At 39.4% G+C, this 20,712-nt stretch overlaps 1 protein-coding gene across 1 annotated transcript in view; it reads right to left on the bottom strand.

Moving 5' to 3' along the window:
• CAMKMT (calmodulin-lysine N-methyltransferase) overlaps positions 1-20,712 on the bottom strand; it is a 377,333-nt gene that overhangs the window by 4,533 nt on the left and 352,088 nt on the right. Inside the window, exons 8-10 of the mRNA XM_065401271.1 lie at positions 20,598-20,672; positions 9,881-9,944; positions 2,324-2,455 (exon numbers count right to left, since the gene is read on the bottom strand). Coding sequence (XP_065257343.1) covers positions 2,324-2,455; positions 9,881-9,944; positions 20,598-20,672 — 271 coding nt within the window. The remainder of the gene's footprint in view (positions 1-2,323; positions 2,456-9,880; positions 9,945-20,597; positions 20,673-20,712) is intronic.

Here is a 20,712-nt window from a genome sequence, read left to right as displayed (position 1 = left end):
GGAGACTATGTTCCCATTTGCTCAGGTGACATGACGCACCATCTTGCTAGAGGCAGCACTGAAACCCGAAGTAGTTGATATTCTTGTCCTCTGAATGAAAAGGAAGCAAAAATCTGTTTGCTATGTGTAGCTACTACACTGTAAAAGATAAACAATTCCGTCTTAGGGCCAAATTTTGCCCTCTCCCGCAGAGCTTAAGAAAGACAGAAATGCAACAGATGTATCACATTTCCACTGAGTTAGGAGCCTCGGAAAGCCAAGAGGCTTGAAGGAAGATTCCACAGCTCTCTCTGTACCATGTTGCCAATCTCTATACTGGGTCTCGTGTGCATGCAGGAGGTGTGGACCTTGTCTCAAGGTGAACTACATGGATCCACCAGACTCCATGTCCACAGGCTGACACAGTGGCCCTGGCCAGGTTGCACAGGCACTCCTGGCCTTGCCTCCAATTTTAAGTGTGAGTACATGGGGGTGGGACAAGAGAGAGAAGAGAGAAGGATGAATTTCATCCCTGAACCATCATGTAATTCCCCTACACAAAGCCCTTTGGCAGAGAGGCATTTTGTACTTAGATATCATGGTGACAGAAAGAGAGATCAGGATTTGGACATCAGCAAATACTGACGAGGCACTCTCTTAAACTGCACGAAAATGTTGTGCAACACAAGAAATGCATTCAAAACAGAAAACAGTTTGGAAGTTTATATTTCTTATGTTTTCAAATGAGGTTAAGACACCCATAATTTAAAAATAATTAATAAACAAAATATTATTCTTGTGCCTAGCCTATGGCATGAGGTAGAGCACATATTAGAATGCACCCATGCAGTGAAATGTCCCTAGGATTTTCTTTCCTCACACCAGAAGAAAAGAAAGAGAGAAAATACATTTGTATTTCATGAAAAAAAAAAAAAACAGTCACTTCATTTGAGGGCCAATTGCTGGGTGAAGATACCAACAGCTCTTTCTCCCATATGCCATGGCTGGAGATCTGGGTGCAGGGAGCAAAGGGAGAAAAACTATGCCCACCATGAAACAACAGGAGAAAAAAAACACCCCTTTCCAGGGGATGGCAGAAGGAAAAGTCCTAGTTGATGGCTGGGAAGGATGACACTGAACCTGATTTTCTGATCTCATTGATGCTGATGTAAATTAGGAGTAACTCCACTGAAGTCAGTAAAGTTGCCCTGATGTAAAACAGGCTGATGTAAGTGCGAGGAGAATCAGGTCCACTGCATCCATTTAGTTAAATTATGTGATTTTGTGTATATGTCACTAGTCAGTTTTGACAGGAGAAGTTTATTAATGTGAAAATTACACAATGAAAGAAAATACTTTGACTTTTTCCTTTAGAATATCATGTGCATATATATTTCTAATACAATCTAATTCCTATGTTATGGTGCAGGGGTACGTACTTAAAACAAAGCATTTAGTTGTTTTCCCACAAGGAAATCAAGATTAAATTCTGAGAAGGCCTGTATTTTGCACGGGAAATACTTGCAAAACTGTGAGGGGTTAAAAGTAATATCTGAGGTCAAATGGGCCCACAACAGTGGATTTCTTTAAGGTATGAAATAATGATCTAAAAAATGCAAGTAATAATATGATTTTGATAAGCACTGCTGCATGTGTACCAGAAAATAAGAGATTCCTAAAAAGTTTTCTATGAAATACCTTCCTTTCTGTGTCCTGTATTACCCTACACCTATAAATAATAAAAAAAAGAGACTGATAACAGTAGCTTTATGTAAGCAAGCTTAGAAATCATGCTTAGATAAGTGCTTTTGACCTAAATCTTGTAGTGCCTCGATCTGACATATAACCCCACAACTGTGAAATTCTGTATGAGATTTAGCAGTTTGAAGCTGCCAACTGACCCAGCCATAAAGCAACCAGAGATAAGGATTTAAGTTATGATATGATACAATTAGACATTCACCTCCTATTTATTTCAGTATTTAACCTAGTTAAAAGTTGAAAGCTTTTTATTAAAATGTAAATGTTAGTTTGCCAGATATATATAGGTGACTAACCAACAAATAAAAATAAGAAATGGATCCCATAAATTAGACTCCTCTGAATGAAAAGACTGGTTATATAAAAAAGGTAAACAGGAGATGCTTCTGTAAAACTCTTCTAGACAGGCAAAGATAAAGGATGGTTCTACCGCACAAAATAATCAGATACCAAATAGCTGTTCAGAAACAGCACACCTAAGGAGTACTTTAATCAAACATTTAGGTTACCTGCCAAAAGGACCATGATCTCTTCAAAATGCAATGCGGATTAAAGTGTTATCTAACACAAGCAGAAAACTAACCTTGGAGTGGAAGTTCGAAATATGTTCATCATAATTTTCATGTCTTTGGACAGAGAAACCAGCTTTTTCAGCTAGATTGCAAAACTGGTTTAAAGTATTCCCTCTGAGTGGAGCAAATACCATTGCTTTCCCCTAGAACATTAAAAAGAGAATTTACACATTTTTAAAATTGGAAAGGAACCAGATATAACATACCCCTGACTAATCTTTTAATATATTCCTGCTGAAAAAGTATTTTTTCCCTGGGAAAAGCATTTATATAGTATTCATAAAACTAACTATTCAGAATGTGCATGATTTCTGTGATTAAAGGGCTGCAAAATAGAAGACCGCAAATAAACATTTTCATCTGAAAATGGCCATTTGCAATAAGTTTGATCCTTTTCACACAATACCTGTTATTCTATGTTATTTAAATAAAACACAGAAAAATCATTTATCACATACATACAGTGCAAAATCCATCAGTTTGATTTAGCAAGGCATCATACAAACACCGGGAGTGATTTTCCTCTCTCTTATATCCGGGTAAATTAGGAATAGCCCTTTGGAATAACAACAGTGTAAATGTGTACAACAGCAGAAGTTAGAGGAGAATCAGACTCAATCTTTATATAAAAATATGTACTTTACACCACCTGTGCACCTCAACAATTTGGTCCAATATCTGCAAATCACATTTCAAACACAGCTTATTGTTCATACAGAGAGACGAGATCGGTGAGGTAATATCTTTAATTGGACCAACTTTTGTGGGTGAAAGGAGCAAGCTTTCAAGCTTACATAGAGCTCTTTTTCAGGTCTGGGAAAGGACCTCTAGTCCCTAGGACCTTTCCCAGACCTGAAGAAGAGCTCTGTGTAAGCTCAAGAGCTTGGTCTAATTAAAAATATTACCTCACTCACCTTGTCTCTAATATCCTGGACCAACAAGGCTACAACAATACTGCCAACAAAAATGTTCATGCATAGAAATGTTGAATCATTCAAGATGATCTGGCCATTTTTCATGTCTGGGCAATACAATAAGGTCCATTAACTAAATTTTTGTTCATCCTTTTGTATAAAGAGAACACAAAAGACTTTACTCTGACGTGATGGATTTTAGACACTCTTCCTCCGCCCCCACAGCAACATTAAATTTTAGTCCAGAGGCTATGGCACTTGCAAAAGCATCTCTTGAAATCTTGCTTGCAAAATTAATTCAAATTGGCTCAATATGAATTCTGTCACATGGAATGAAAACTGGCTGAATCACTGTAAACAAAGGTTAACATTAAACAACAATGTATTGAATTGAAGGAAGCTATTTGGTTGGGTGCCACAAGATTCAGTGGTAGGTCCTGTTTTATTTAACATTGATACTAATGGGAGGTTAAAAAGCATGTTAATGAAATTCACAGATGATGCTAAATTAAGAGGTGGGTGCAGTAATCACCAAGGAGACAAAGAAATAATATATGGAGATCTAGATAAGTTAGAAAAAAGAGCAGGACATAACAAATTGATAATCAGCTTGAGAAATGTATGCTAGTATGTCTGGGGAAAAAGTGGTCAGAACAATTCAAGAGAATGGAAGGATCCTGGAAAGCTGTAACACTGAAAGATACTTAATGGTGATAGTGGACATCAAATTAGATATGTGCTTGCAGTGTAATGTGGCTCATGTAACTTTGGGATGCATACACACATATTCAGAGACAACACATCATGGAAATGAAGTTTTTATCTAAATAGATAGCTAAGGTACCTATGTGGTACCTCACATATATAAAATAAATAAAAATGTATTTATCCTCTAACACCCCACAAGGTATTCCCATTTTACAGAGGGGGGAACTGAAGCACAGAGAGCCGAGGTGACCTGCCCAAAGTCGCACATGAAGTCTGTGGCAGAGTAGGGACTTGACTTTAGGTCTCCTATGGACTAGGCTAGTGCCCTAGCCACTGGACTATTTTTCCTCTTTTTCTACAACTCTAGGCAACCCTGATACTTAGGATTTAGTTCTGGGAACCACATTACCAGAAACTCGAAGGAGTTCAGAAGAGAGGGTGTAGTGGTGGTAAGGGGAATGGCTGGAGGGACTGATAAATGGTTAGCTAGGCTATGTGACAACTAAAATGAACAAGAACGATGTCTACAAATATTTAAAGGGTTTAAATACATACTAAGGAGGAAATTTTTTAGCATAGTATGTTAAGGTATAAGTAGGAATAAGGGGATGAAATTAAGAAAAGGAATGTTTAGGTCAGATATCAAGGAAACATCCTCACAGCGAGGTCTACAAAACAGTAAATAGTCTCCCAAGTTAAGGAGTGACTGCCCCAACTCTGGAGAGAGTTCAGATTAGATCTGACAGTGCACTAGAAAATGTACTGTAAGGAATAATCCTCAATCAGCAAAGAGATGGGCTAGTGGACCTAAGAAGTCTTTTAAAACTTTTTCTATTATTCCATGACTAATAATAAGGTGTAACTGGGTGCAGAGAAAGTCAGTGGAATTGCTTCGGCAAAGTTAGTTTAGAATATGAGCCCAGATTATGATGTAAAACATTAAACAAAAGGAAATGCACAATCAGAGTGAAATGTGCCAAATCTTCCTAAAGTTTTAGCATCACATGACACTCTTCAATGTCACACATTTAAATAGTCTTCTCTTCAGGGGGGTCTTCAACTGAAGATCTCCGCACCCTGCTAACGCTCCATGTTACAGAAGACAGGGACACCCTTTGGAACCCATTATCTTCTTGAGGTCCTTCACCACTGGGGTACTGTTTACAAAGCACTTCCTCCACTCAGGGTCTGAGCCTGCTGACCGCAGAACACACTAGCTGGCACATGGAAAGGAAGGCAGAACCTCTTGTAAGGAGGATTGGCCACAGCCAGACCCCAACATACTGTTTCCCTCAGCCCACATTCAGCAATTTTTATGAGAATGCAATACTCACACAATAATGCTATCAGTACAGTTTAAAATTAGACAGCTTTCTATGAAGACACTCCCTTTCACATTCTATGTCGACTAATCCCTTTCAAATTAAATCAGAAAAAATGTATTAGAATGAACATACTAGAACTGAACACCATATTAAAAACCTATCTGAATTGGGTTGAAAAGTTGTACCACACATTACAACTTCAAAAATGTGAATGACATTTTATCTAAATCATGGTACATTTGACTTTTAAGGCCAAAGCTTCCCCTGGTGTAAATCAGGATAGCTCAATTGATTTCAATGTGTCTATCTCAATTTACTCTAGCGGAGCATCTGGTCCTTAATTTATAAATGCTACAACAAATCATTGATTAGGATTATAACTAGAGTAATCCCTTCAAAACCGGTAGGTATTGTGGTTAATTGCTTTGTTAGACCAATAACAACTTTGTTCTTTGGTCTATTAAAAGAACACTATAATCTTGAAATCTAAGCAATTTTAAAAAATGGGTTAAAAAGTAGCTTTAGATAAAATGACCTGAGCCTTCCTGCTAATTAAAAAAAAAAATGTTTTTCTCTCTTCTATTCCTAAACAAAAACAACAATGGGAATTGACTGATCATATAGGGGAAGAAGGGAAATTGGTTAGATGCAAAAGCCCCAATTCAAGAAGTGCGTTTAAAGTTAAGCACTTGCTTAAATGTTTTCCTGAATTAGGACCAAAGTGCTAGCAAATGCAAGAAGTGAAAAATTGAAAAAATATTTCCGCCTCTCTAATCTCTTTCAGCTATAATGATCTTAGGTGTTACTGTAATGCAAGTAGATAAAAACAAGACAGAAGTGTGATTTTCAAGATGACTGTCCCAGTAACTAATTACTGGTTTATATGTCACTAGTTATTAAGGTCCCAAGCCTGCCTGCTCTGTTCAGGCAGAACCTCACATTGACATAGAGTTCCATGGACTTCACTGGGGCTCCACAGGAACAGACCATTGCTGGATCAGAGCCTAAATAACTGCAATATTAAGGAAATTTACAAGCAAATAAATGTTCTGACAGTGAAATTAAAAACATATTTCAATGCAAGCAAAAAAAAGTGGTAAAATAAAGCTGTTTATTGGCATTAAATTAAAACCTATCAATTCAAAAGAAATTTGCCAACATAAAAACTGAGAGCCTAAGAGCTAGTCTACACTGAAAACTAGCATCAGCAAAGCTATATCTCTTGGGTGTGAAAAATCCACACCCCTGAGAGATGCAACTATGCCGACCTAACCCCTGGTGTAGACAGTGCAAGGTCAGTGGAAGAATTCTTCCCTTGAGCTAGCTATCATCTTTTGGGGAGGTGGACTACACCCACTGTAGCATTTTAAGTATAGACATATCCTAATTCTCAGTCACACTGTGGCCACTTTACACCGCTCTGGCACTGCTAAAGGGCTTTGAAGTAAGTGTAAATGTAATTTATGGCCACTTTACACTGCCAGAGTAGTGCAAAGTGGCCTTAGTGTAAAGAAGAATTATGCCCTGAGTTAATTAATTTACATTCATAGTGTTTTTAAGATATAACCAGGGGTCTTGAAATCATGTGGTAAGTTGTGGTTAGTTTCTGAAGTAAAATAACATAAATTCTACAAGATTCCTGAATTCTTAACAATTCTGCAGCAATGCAGGTTCTTTGGCTTTTCAATATTGCAGCACCCATAAATCTGTAGCTTTTCTTGGTGTACCCTACTTATACCCCAGCCCTCTAAATCAGAATTTGAAAGACAACCTGTTGGTTGCAGTTTAAAGATAGTATTTAAGTACGAATAATGCCGGTTTACATTACATCCTTGACTTCCAGTGCCTAACATCCATGTTGCTAAGGAATTGGTCTCACACAGCCATTTGTAAACCATTCTATTATCAATGAAAAGTTGATTATAAAATATGTAGCATTGCTGTATGGAACACAATTTGCTGATCAAACTCCTCATATTTGTTTCTGGTTTTCCCTCTGTTACAATGTGCTACAGAATGTCCTTCTTATAACTGAATTCCAACAGCAAGGAAATAATTTATTGTATAATTATTATGTGCCCTTGTGCCTTATCTATGGCTCTTCATTGTAGTTCTCATTTCCAAATAGACAAAAGGGACTACCATCTGGATCCAAGTATGGGAAAGGATTTTTGGGAGAGTTAGCTAAACTCAGAATGGGTTATGTTAGTCTATATGTTTTATCATCCAAAAACCATGAATTTTTTAAAAAACATTCTCCTTCCCACTCCATGGAATCTGCTGGTATTTCTCAACAATATTAAAGATGTCCCAAAATGCATCATTCTGTGAATGACTGATACCATGAATCTTCTAATATAAGTATTATCAAAGAATGAGGGATCTTGGGATGTGCTTAATGAACCAGGAAATGCCAGGGGATTTCACAAAGGGAGGGGAAAGACTTTTTCTAAAAGGTAAATTAGGATTTATTGCTTATGCTGAATTCCCCCTTCAGTCAGCTTAACAGGGATACCCATATTTTGTGCTTACCTCAATTTTCATTTTAGCTTTATTGTCCATTATTCTCCCTGAAGTCCTTTATTAAAAGTTATAGAAGGAATAATGTGATGATTTATGGCTTAACATACAACATGAAACTCTTGAATCTCTGATATGTGCTGCTGGTTCACCTGGACGCTATTAAAGACAGTTCTTATTTTCCATGTAGATGTAATTCTGAATTGAGTCTTTATCAGCTTGGCCACACATAAACTATAAATAAATGGTGGTTTTCTTGGTTGAAACAGACTAATTAATGTAAGGGACTTAAGAGAAAGGGTAATACTGAACTTAAAGAAAACCTGTGAAATGCCATGGTAGCTTGTGCATTAGACTCATATTTTAGGGCTACAATATTAATTATTATAACTGATGAAAGAATTAATTGTTCATTTTGTTTTTCTTTACATGTAAATAACATTGTTTAGAATGATGACTAAGTCAAGCATGTAAGCACATGCTTCTGTCCTTCCCTATTCAGCATGTGTAAAAGTCCCATTGGCTCAGTGGAATTTGAGAGTTTGCATAAATGCTTTGCTGAACAGGAATGGGGTTAAGTACATGCTTAAATGCTTTGCTGAACTGGACCCATCATGAGTTAAACCTCACAACATCCCTTTGAGGTAAGTAGTATTATCCCCATGTTATACATAGGAAACTGAGACACAAAGAGAGAGGTTAAGGGATACACTGTGATCAGAACCTAGGCAGGTGCACAAAACTGGGGCAGCGGGGAAAAAAGAGCTCCTGCCCCTTACTTTGTACACTCATGCAGGGACCAGACACTAAGGCTAGCAATGCTAGCTTCCCCAGAAGGGGCAGGGAGAGGACAAAGCAATGATCATCCTTCCATGCCACCAATAGATCTGGCCTCACTAGATAGAGAGTACTCATATTGCAGACAGTCCAATGGTTTCACAGTGATCACATTCCTCCTCTGCTCCTGGACATACAGCCCCACTGGTTTACATGCAGTACAACAATTTAGTCCTAAGTTACTTGCCCTAGGTCACCAAGGAAGTCTGTGACAAAGCCAAGAATAGAACCCCAGTCACTCTTAGAAGTGAATGGGATTACTTATGTGACTAAAATTATTGACTTTCTTATGTCTTATCGGGTCTGTGTCTATGTGTCTATTTTTTTAATAGAGGAAATTGTTTGTAATATGAAAAATAAGCAGAATAGAGCTTTTAAAATACAGTTTAGAAAAAGCCTTGTTCACATGCATTGGTTTTCATGTTAAAATGGGAGGCTTCCCTTATGGAAGATTAGCATGTTAAATGCAAGCAGTTAGATCCTGTTTTGAATGCCTATGGAAAGCATTCACCATGTACATTTTATATTGTAGAACTGGGGCTTTTAATTCTTGAGATTAAAGTTTATTTTAAGTATATGCATATTAATTCCTCCTTTTGAGTCTAGGTCTTCCTAGTTTAGTATAACAGCCTGGCAGACTAAGCTTTTATATGTACAGAGCAATTTCCTCACCCACATAAATAAATGTAGAAATGTGTGTAGCATTTCATACAGTGCTTCACTTTAATTTGCCCTAACATTTATAATACGTAAATACATGGCTTATTTCATGAAAAAAACAAGTTGTGTGCTATAGATATATTTAAGGGTTTTATTCATTTAATATAAACAGAAATGAAAAGAAAAATGTTCTTTCACAATAAATATATACACAGTGGCAAAGGTTACTCTTGAAGGGATTATAAATGACAGAAGCTAACATAAAAACTTTCAATATTGTACTTTTACTTTAATATGAAGACATTGTTATCAAAGGAAAATACTCAAGAAACGCTTTGATAAAAATAATCTCATGCTATCTTTGAAGCGGTTTCATTTATTTTACTACCCACTGTGTTCCTTATCAGAAGGCCAAGTATAAGAAGTTTCCTAGTTTATGATTAGGAAAGAATCTGATAGATTAGAAGACTCAATTGAAGTTGGACATAATAAGTATTAAAGTATTACATGACATTAATCCTGCCATTCCATTACTCCCTCAATCATTGTGCACAGACTAATTATTCTGAAGCCAGTGTTCAGGAGAAAATAGAAACATACTTACACTGGGTTGGAGTAATCTCTTTATTGCATCAACAAGGCTAGCTCTGTACCGGTCCAGAAACAGGCTGACATTGAGAAGAGAACAGAATCCAGATTAAAATGGGTTTTCAATTCTAATGATACTAATGCAGATAAGTACAAGGCTAATTACATATGTTTACACAATGCTGAAAAGGAGGAACTGAGGTCTAAATTGCCTTCTAATTCATGTACTTTTTAATAGAAAACAAACAAACATTACTGAAGCTTGCAACAAATGTTATCTAAAGCTAAAGCCAAAATGTTGGCATGAAAGAGTTCTTTATATGACAGGAATTTACTGATCATATACACTAGTCTTTTAATAGCTCAGATATCAGAAATCAGGATCAATATACTGTAATGCCAGGTTAGCATTTCACATGCTCTTTTGTATAGAAAGGTCTGACTACCAAGTAGAGGATTGGTTTGTTTTTTAAGTTTACTCTACATTGCATTTAGTGTCCTACTCTTACAGGTGTTTCCCCTTTTCTTTAAAAATATTTATAGTCAGTTTATTTAATTTATTTATTTATGCTACAGTAGCTTCTAGAGGCCAGCGCCCCATTGTGACAGGGACTGTTCAAACATAACAAAGAGACAGTCCGTGCCGAATTGTCATATCTCAAGACTGGAGTCCTCTATTGACCCACAGAATGGGTACAGCAAAGACAGCTTCCCCACAAGGTGCTACCAGTGTGCGTCAGCACTGTTCTGGAGGGACTACCCTAAAGCTGAGAGGTACTTCATTCGGCATGCCCATTCATTCCTCAGCGTATGTGTTGAGATAGCCCAAAAGGGTGCCATTCGCTCACACTGTATCTGTAGATAGCTGTGTATTAGAGATTAACTGAGACTGCAAGTGCAATTCCCATGGCCCATGAATGGCCCTCAGATGGTAATGCTTTACAATCATTACTAACCTGGCCTGCATTCATATTGGTGACCGAGATAGGAAAGGCTCCTCTAAAGAGCTATGTCAGGCAGGTCACAGAAAATGTTATTTTTTTCCTCCCAATTTCAACAATGTTAACTAATTTCAGCAACTTTACTGAAGTTCCATCCAACTCCCTGCAGGAGGAAATGGTTACAACAGACGAGTTGAAAAATTAGAGAGGGTGCAGGAAAGATAATAAAAAATGATGGCACTGTACTCAGTCACTATCTATGACCCTATACTCTGCCCACAATCCCAGATTAGCTAGATATTTCTGCTAAAATTATCAATAATAACATAGTTAATAATGTTGACATTAAAATCATCATTAGGCTTCAGAGTCAACACCCCATTGAGATGAAGAGGGCAGTTCACAAAGCTTTCAGAGTCATTACTTCTGTGTCTGAAGATACAGGCAGACAGTCCTGAATTAGTTCACATATGAAGAGTTTTCTTCTAAACTCTCAGCACTAGGAACTTTGGCTATAACTTTCACATCTGTTATGTACCCAAAAAGCGGGTACATAAAGTGGCCTGATTTCTAGATGTGCCAAGCATTCAGAAAATCAGGTTAGATTAGTATTTGGGTGCCTGACTTAGAGGAAGGATAGAGCGGAATTACGATCCAGTGGTTAGAGACCTGGGATCGAGACCTGGGTTCAATTCGCTACTGTGTCCCAGCCTTTCTATGTGACCTTGGGAAAGTTACAAAGTGTACGTCTACATTGGAACAAAAGACCCACAGCGCAGCTGCAGCTGGCCTGGGTCAGCTGACTTGGGCTCACAGGCTCAGACTGCAGGGCTAAAAATTGCTGTGTAGACCTTAGGGCTTGGGCTGGAGCCTGAGCTCTTAGACCTTCCCCGCCTTGTGGGATCCAGAGCCAGAATGTCTACACAGAATCCAGCCCGAGCCAGAATGTCTACACAGCAGTTTTACAGTCCCATGAGCTGGCGTCAGCTGAACCAGGCCAGCCATAGATATTTAATTACTGTGTAGACAAAGACTTAGGGAGTTAAATGCGTTTGAGAACCTGAACCTTTGTCTCTCTGTGCCACATCTGTAAAACTTCCGTACTTTACAGGGGTGTTGTGAAAATAAATACATAAAAGATTATGAGGGGCCCAGATACTACTGTAATGGAGACCGTAAAAGTACCTTAGATACCTTAGGCCTTCAATTTCTAATATTGTCCTTTTTTAAAAATGAAAGCTTAAATTCTGCAGAAATAGAGCTGCGGGCAGTAGTGAAATTCAGAACAACTCCTGAGGCTGAGCATCTGAGAAGTGACAAAACTATCACTTCCCATTACCAATCCCTGCAGCCATTAGCCCCACTCTTAAAGGTTTTATTAGAATTCAGTAGAGGAGATGCAGTAAATTAAGAATTCACTGTTTGGCTGAGAGGCTGAAGAGTCTGTTCCTGATTCAATGAGTTAAGTATGGTTCAGTCGGACTACACTGGGGTTGGGCCTGAAGGGCAAGCTCCAGAATTTTACAGAATTTGTGGGATGCCTCTAGAATTGCTTGTCAGAGGCATGAAAGCTTATGGACTATTTTGAAGCCATAAAAGCACCATCAAGAGAAACAAAGCTTTTAAAGCTTCAGAAGTAGCCATGTGAGTTTTCTTCACGTGAGTGAATCCAAAATCGCACCTTTGAACAATGCAACCGCTGGGGATGGAATGAGGGAGACAATTCCCTTTCTCTCACACTGTCCTGTTTGTGGTCGTTCTGTCTGGTGTTAGGACTAGTACATTTCCAGTGACTGGGCCCCAACTTCTTTCATGTGGCTGCACACTGGAGTAGAACATGTAAGAATCTGCTGCATTTTTAAAGTGATAGGGAGTGATGTGAAAGTGGATTTTATACTGAAAGCTGAATGTTTAGAAAGGACTTACAGCTAATATGTAACATGTATATATACTGGACATCCTCAACATTTAATCATAAAATCTCACATACAAATCGAAGAAAGAACTTGTTAAAGGAACTTATTATGAGCAGATAACTACATACAGATCCCCAAGCCTTCGGGATCCTCTCATTTTTCCTAAATATGACACCTCTTATCCAAGACTCTGCATCATAACCACTGCCCCTTCTGCTGTAAGGAGTTCATGAAGCATCTTTTGTTGAAGAATTTTGGGCCTCATAGATCTTGGCTGGAAAAACATTTTCCTTGTACCATCCTTCTGAAATTCCTGCTTCAGGTAGCCAGGTGTTGGCTGGTATTAGTCTAGCTAGTGGTGGGCCAAAAAATGAGTTGTTTATAATTTGCAATAGCTACAATGGCTACCCTTGAGCCTCAATTAACTTCATTGGAATACTTGAACAAACACTCATTTAAATAAAAATCATTGAAGCTGCTGAGAACATCTCTAGTGACTGCTGGGAGTTTTAATCACATCCACCTCAGGTAGGTCACTAGAAGGATAGACAGCAGGGCACACCAGTTTATCAGGAATTCAACTGTCTCGAGGATAAAAAGGTGGCATACAGGTGTATAAACCCCCACCCAAAAAGCTTTCTTTAAAAATAAATCATTTTCTTCCAGCCTGAACCAACATATGCTTGAAGACTTTATAAGGCTTGCTGAGATCTTCGACAAGAGAAGCACATTGGGGAAAAACATCATTTTTTCCCTTTATTATTGTATTTTGTTTTTATTTTTGGAAAGTAGTAAGTGAAAACATGATTTTTTGCTGAGTTTGCCTAAAGTAAAATTCATTTTGCATAGCTCTGTTCCCTACTGTCTCTTTGCAAGTTTTCTTAATGACACAGACTCTGGTCCTAGTTTACAGGTAAGTAATGGATTCCTTACGTGCAAACTACTAAATAACCTAACTGCGCAACCCACTGGGGCAAGGGAAGCAGGAGTGGGTATCTCTGTCCTCTTCTCTGATTGCTTGGGTAAGTGTTGGAAACTTAGTCCTGATGGATCTTTGCTTGGGAAAGTCAGATAAGATGGAATATCTGCACATCCCAGCCCCTTCTCTACCCCCCACCCAAAACCCCCCCTGGGATAGTTTAAAGACTCAGCTTCCACTGACATTGTAACTTAGTACCCTGGCTGCCAATCTGTTACTCAGAGAGCCACCTACTCAGACCCTGGAGAAGGGAGAGACTGGGAGGCCATGTTAGTGTTATGCAACCATCCCAGAGAATGCTTCTACCCCCTCAGCATTAGAGCAGACTCTGAGTACCTCAAAGCCTGAAGGAGCAGTTGGAGGATCTGTGTCATGGATATGGGCTGGCACAGGATTTGAACCGGCACAGGATTTGGACCATACATAGGGATTAAGTCACACAACTTCTATATTAACACCAATAGGTAGCTAACTACCACCATTACATGCTGAAACTGTACCCCTAAAAAGAATTTTCCAGGTTCAGCACCTCTCAGTGAAGCTAAGTCACCATTTCTCAAATGCGGCCACCAGAGAGTTTCTCTGCGGCCTGGGCAGTGGGGGGGGGGGGAGGAAAGCATCAGCCCCTCTCCTCCCTCCCTGTTTCTCCTTCATGCGCTGCCTCTCTGGAGACACAGGTGGGACACACAATGCTTAAGGAACAAGGTGAGGAGATGAGTGGGGGGTGAGCGACTGGCGGGGGATGCGTGAGGAAGCAAGCGGCGGGCAGGGGGGGACCCGGGCAGGGGAGTAAGGAGGCAAGCGGCAAGTCAGCAGCAGGGTGAAGAGGTGGGCAGGGGAGGTCTGGCTGCAAGCGGGGGAGTGAGGAGGTGAGCAGGGGTGGAGTGAGGAGGTGGGGGGTGAGGAGGCAAGCAGCGAGACAGCAGCAGGGTGAGGAGGCGGGAGGCGAGCGGGGGTGGGGTGAGGAGGCGGGAGGCGAGCAGCGAGCCAGCAGCAGGGTGACGAGGCGAGCAGGGGGAGTGAGGAGGTGAGCGGTGAGCCACCCAGTGAGCGGGGCTTCTCATGGCGGGCAGGGGGGTGTCTGTGGCAGGGGAGTGAGGAGGCGAGCAGCAGGTGGGGGGGGGTAAGAGGAGGCAAGTGGTGGGTGGGGGACTGAGGAGGGATCCAGAGGTGAGCGGCGAGCGAGGGGATGAGGAGGTGAGTGACAGATGCATGGGCAGCGGGTTGAGCCCCCCTTTGGGGAGGCTAGCCCCTGACTCCACCCCTTCTGCCCACGCTCCTTCCCCCCAGCAGCTAGAGCCCCGAGATTCTGCCCCCCCCCCCCGTGGCTGGAGCCACAAGCCCACCGCCCTGAGCACCCTGCCCCCTTTGGCCGGAGGAACCCCAGGCTGGCTGAAGCCCCAAACCCTCCCCCCCCCCCCGCACACAAACACACACCTGCGCAGAGGAGCCCCAGGCTGGCTGAAGCCCAGAGTGCCCAGCCCCCTTGGCCAGAGGAGCTCCAGGCCGTCCGAAGCCCCAAGCCCCCACACCTGCCCAGAGAAGCCCCGGGCCAGCTGCAGCCATGCCTCCTGTCCCCTTCCCTCCCCAGACCCAAGCCGCCCAGATATGGTTTTCATTATTGTTTGGACTTCTATTATGTCAAAGCATTTTTAAATTTACTTCAGAATTGGTGTACAGACAACCACTTTTACCAAAAAAGCAAAAGAAACAAAAGACAAGAATGTGCAAAGCACCTTATTTGTGTTTCTATTCTGTTAGGTCCGGTAAAGAATTGAAATAACTGTGCATTACAGTATTTTTATTATTGAGTCTGCAAAAAAACCACCCAAATTTTACATAAATAAATTACAATGATTTGGATGTATATTTGTGCATATTACTTTATTAACTTTAGGAAAAATAAATAATTTTAGGAAAAAGTGTCAGTGTGGCACACTCTGGGGCCACCAAAAAAATTGTTGCGAGAACTCCTGAGCTAAGTGGTACGCTGGTCTATTGCTCTTGTCTTTCATTTCTGGACACCGCACTTCAAATTTGGCTTAGCTCATCAGTGGTTAACCAAGCTCCTAATGGATTTTTGTCCACATAACAAAATGCCTCAGATTTCTGTAATAGGAAGTCTTTGATAGCAGAGGCCCAGGATAGGAACAGCAAGCGTTTTACAGATCAGGACAGAAGTTTTTGGTCCAAGCAGTAAAGAAGCTGGAGCAGGGTTACTGGCTCTTAGCCAGTGTGGTTATTTTATTACATCTGTGTGAAATTATAGGCCACCGGTGTCAGCTCCATCTTTTCTTTTTATTTTTTTTAAAACAATTCTTTTTTTCTGCATGTTTTTCTTTTAAGAAAACCTACCATTAAAACAAAAGAAAAAATGCTTACACAAAAACTGTGTGGAAGTAATGCTAAGCTACAACAAAGAAAAACAGTAAGGAATTCTCAGCTAGGTTAAGGCTGATATACTTTACCCCATCTTCTTGAGTCTAAGGGTACGTCTATACTTACCCGCTGGTTCGGCGGCAAGCAATTGATCTTCTGGGATCGATTTATCACGTCTTGTCTAGACACGATAAATCGATCCTGGAAGTGCTCGCCGTCGACGCCGGTAATCCTGCTCCGCGAGAGGAGTAGGCGGAGTCGACGGGGGAGCCTGCCTGCCGCGTGTGGACCTGCGATAAGTACCTTTAAGTTCGAACTAAGATACTTAGACTTCAGCTACGTTATTCACGTAGCTGAAGTTGCGTATCTTAGTTCGAACTGGGGGCTTAGTGTGGACCAGCCCTTAGTATTACTAGTGCCTCTGAACAGTGGGCATATGTTTATATTTTATAGGCTATCAGGTCAACTCTCTTTTTCCTTTTGCATATGCAGCAAAAGCTAAGTACAATGGGATAGTTTACAGATGGTACTTCAGACATGATTTGCAAACATTTGCAGCACCTAATCTATAGAGTCATTTATCTTTTTGCATGGCTTCAACTGTAGAGCTGTCATACTCTGAAAAACATTTATTAGGTAAAAAAATAAAAATTCTTATTTCCACACCATCAGATTTCACTGCAATTGAAATGCATGTACAAAGGTAATCTTAAAATGAACAATGACATGTTCCTCTAAACTCAAGGACAGAGATCTTACTGCATTCTGGTAGAAAGGAATTCTTATACACCTCTACCCCAATATAGCGCAACCCGATATAACACGAATTCGGATATAACGCGGTAAAGCAGTGCTCCGGGGGGGAGGGAAGAAGGGGGAGCGGGGCTGCGCACTCCGGCAGATCAAAGCAAGTTCGATATAAGGCAGTTTCACCTATAACGCGGTAAGATTTGTTGGCTCCCGAGGACAGCGTTATATCGGGGTAGAGGTGTATTAAATACAGTATAGTGCACGCCAATGTCATGGAGTCAATCAGTAACTGGAGCTCAATCCTGCATTCCCAGAGAATCACAACCCTCAGTGACTTCAGGGGGAAATTTGGCAGTGAAAGGAATGTGGATTTGGGCCCCTAGGCTTCGATCATGCAAATATTTATGCATGTGCCTAGACACAGGACTAGTCTCACTGACTTTGATGGGACTACCCATATGCTTAGTCTGAGCCTATAGTCCAATCATAACTGCTTACAACAGAAAATTGAAAGGCCAACGATTTTTCCCTTTACCCTGACGTCAATCTCACCCTCCCCAGGGTTCTCTTTCACATTTAATTAAAATTTAATTAAAATCTTAATCAGGAAAATAATATATCCTGTATTTTCAGTAAATCCAGAAATCTGGGGCACTCAAGAACCTAAGAAGAGTCTTCTTTGTGGCCTGTACAGAGTGGACCCATCTCTTTCTCTCTTCTCTATTCTATTCAATCTCACTTTTACAATTCCTGTGCCTGCATTTATTGCAACCCAAGACATGTGCCACTGAAAGTCCTGTGGGCCTGAGAAGTCCCCTTCTCCCCCACAAGAGCCTGAGGTTAGGGACACAAGAGTAAAATACTCCAGTATATTGATGTTTTTTCAAGAGCATCTTTATCACAGATATGGCCTCTCCAATATTTTTCCCCTTATTTTTATCTCAAAGGTGACATTTTGCAAGTTATTTAGGAACTGCTGAACCATGAAACTATTTTTATTGTCAAAATCCTGAATAGTTAACTAACTAGCTTTCACAGTTTGCCTCTTATTTATTTTATAATCTAGTTGGGCTACTAAATGTAGCTGTGAACTAATAGGCTGTCTGTTCAGGGAAATAACTTATTTTCCACCCCTGCACACAAGGTTTATGAATGTTTGAATGTAAATATATGAATATATGAATGATTTAAGAATATAAACAAATTGCTGCTTGTTGTAATCATGTATATTTTTACTTGAACCTCAGTGTGGGTTTGGAATGAATAGAGCTTGTTTCCATGTAAATGGGATCAAGCAGTACCACTGGTTAGCTATTCAGAGAACCAGACATAGACTTTATCCATGTACCTAATATTTGAACTCAGATTTTTGCTTTATATTTCTCTATTCTAATCCCAGATCTTATCGACTGACAGTGACCTATGTGATAGGTCTAAATGCAATCTATTCTATCTATTTTTATCACTGCATACTTTAGGTTTCACCTGAAGAACTCTATGGAAAGTGATTTCTTTTCCTCTGGAACGGCAGCCCCAAAACTCAGAAAACTAAAATACCTCTAGCAATTCTGAGGTGATTCTTTACTTTGGGAGAGAAAAACATGAAAATAAAAAGATGATATTTTGACTCTGACAACATATCGGATAAATTATTGGTTTCTGTTATTGAATCAATGATTTTTTAAAAGTGAGAAACATTACAGTGATTTCATGCTTATTAAAGAATGGATGTATATTTGCATTTTGGCACTAGGAGCACTAAATATAAAGGTAATTTGTTATAAAAATCTGTGTTTTAAATGAACCCTCATGTAGCTATTTATTAAAAATCTATAAATATTTATGCACTTACCTGTATCTTAAATGCTTCAAAATGAATGTACAAAACCCAGAGATTGAAAATGCATTAGGTATTTTATCTGTCATGTATGATCCTTTGTTTCCTAATGAAAATACACTATTTCCAAGCAGGCTGGGTGGAGTATTAGGCAAGAATATTAATGAAAAAATGACTTAAGTCTGGCTCCCTCTGCTATTCTCCCCAGTACAAATAGGATGACATGGTGTGAGTATCAAGAATACAAGAGATGGCACAGCCAGGTTGTTTTGATATTTGTGTGAAGAACAAATTTAACTCTAAATCTCTTGGCAAGACCTTGCTTCACCCACATAATCTGGAGAACATCCATATGCGAGCCTTGTCTAAGCCTCCGAGAAGACTACTGCCCTCCTGCTCATGTCCGCCAGCACTCTGATCTGACTTTCATACTTAATCTGATCTAATCCTGCCCAGCATTAACTTCATCTGTGCAATGAAACCTGGAGTATCCATTCTAATATTTGGTGAGGAAGGCATTTACTAAATTACTTGCTGAAATCATATGGTGTTGTTTAGCTCCTTATTTTAATCAGATGATGCATCTCTGAGGCACATTATCAGCGATTAGTTAGAAACCCATCTCTGTCCTTTTTGGGAACAAAGAACTTTTATGAAATTAAATGCTAAGAGAAAGGAAGCACTGTTGCATTCAGTACAAGCCAAGAAGTAGGTAGCCGTAAAGGACGAAAGATGAATAAATACTCTTTACCCCTTATTAAAGAAAATCAATATTTTTTCTGAAATTTTTTTTATTTTTCTTTAAAAAAAACAAAAGCAACCCACCCACCACCAAACACAGTGAAAATGTTTCTGAGAAACCTATTTAAAAGTGCATTGTTTAGAAAGACAATAAACAGTTTCTCCCACCCTCCACGCCTTTTCCTTTTAATTATTTCTTAGTAAGAATCAGAATACTGCTGAATTCAATTATGCTGTGAAGTCATTATGTTCAGAATTTGGACTCTTACAATAATGATATTCCTCAGAATAGAAACATTTTTATTCTGTTATACCAATCTAAAGAATCAAAAACAAACACAAATTATGTAAGGAAAGATTTATTTTAAAATTAGCTTCCCACTTTTTAACTGAAACTTGCACCTACATTTTCTAGCTTTCTTCATTTATAATTAAGAATGCACTGTTTTGAAAGTGGGCATGCAGTCATTCAGAGGACAGGATGATTCTGCACCGTCAATATCAAAAATTGGTCTGTGTCCACAGCCAAATCTATTGATATATTTAAATAGAATCTATATTAGATTTTAACATGAAGCCACTCAGTCACAAATTAAGTATTGTGCTCTAATTTTTACTAAGCATTCTCTTATTATTAACAATATTTACCTGTGTAATAATGTGACCATCATTTTCAGTGTATGCTTATCAATACTGTTGTTGAATTGATTTAAGAAACAGAATGTGATGTAAAAAGATTTTGAAAATCTGTTTCCTCTGCAAAGATTTTCTGGGGAGCAAAATATTCATCCCCTTATATCAATAGTCAGATCTTTCCTAAGAAGTAAGCTAATTGAGCTGTTTGTGTTGATAAACTCCCTTTTCTCCAGACTGTTCCTCACTGAGCCATAATTATTTGCAATTTGCCTAAGTCGTCCATTTACTGATACGTCAAGCATGAAACAGAGGCAATTCCAGAAAATGGAAATGCTTCTCAAAATCAATCTTTGGGAAATAATGTGGTAGAAGTTACTGTGTGATAGAAGACTACCTTATAACTGTCACATGGAGATGAATATTAATTTGTTGAGGTTAAGGTGGCTTTGTGCTTCATTTGTTGACTTTGCTTAGCCATCAGCAAGCAGCACAGTACAATTACTCCAGCAAAGCTATTTTTTCTAACATGAGTTTTATGATTTTTATGTACTTACCAGTCAGCACACATAACAATGTCAAAATGTCCTTCCAGTTGAGAGACATCTGTCTCATTATCCCATCGTAAAACGCTAGAGGAAAAAAAAGATTAAAAAAAATTAGACTTACATT

This window comes from Emys orbicularis, chromosome 3, assembly GCF_028017835.1.
Source record: "Emys orbicularis isolate rEmyOrb1 chromosome 3, rEmyOrb1.hap1, whole genome shotgun sequence".
NCBI lineage: Eukaryota > Metazoa > Chordata > Testudines > Emydidae > Emys > Emys orbicularis.
Note: the sequence above shows the minus strand (reverse complement) of the source record. Positions and strands in the feature narration are given on the sequence as shown.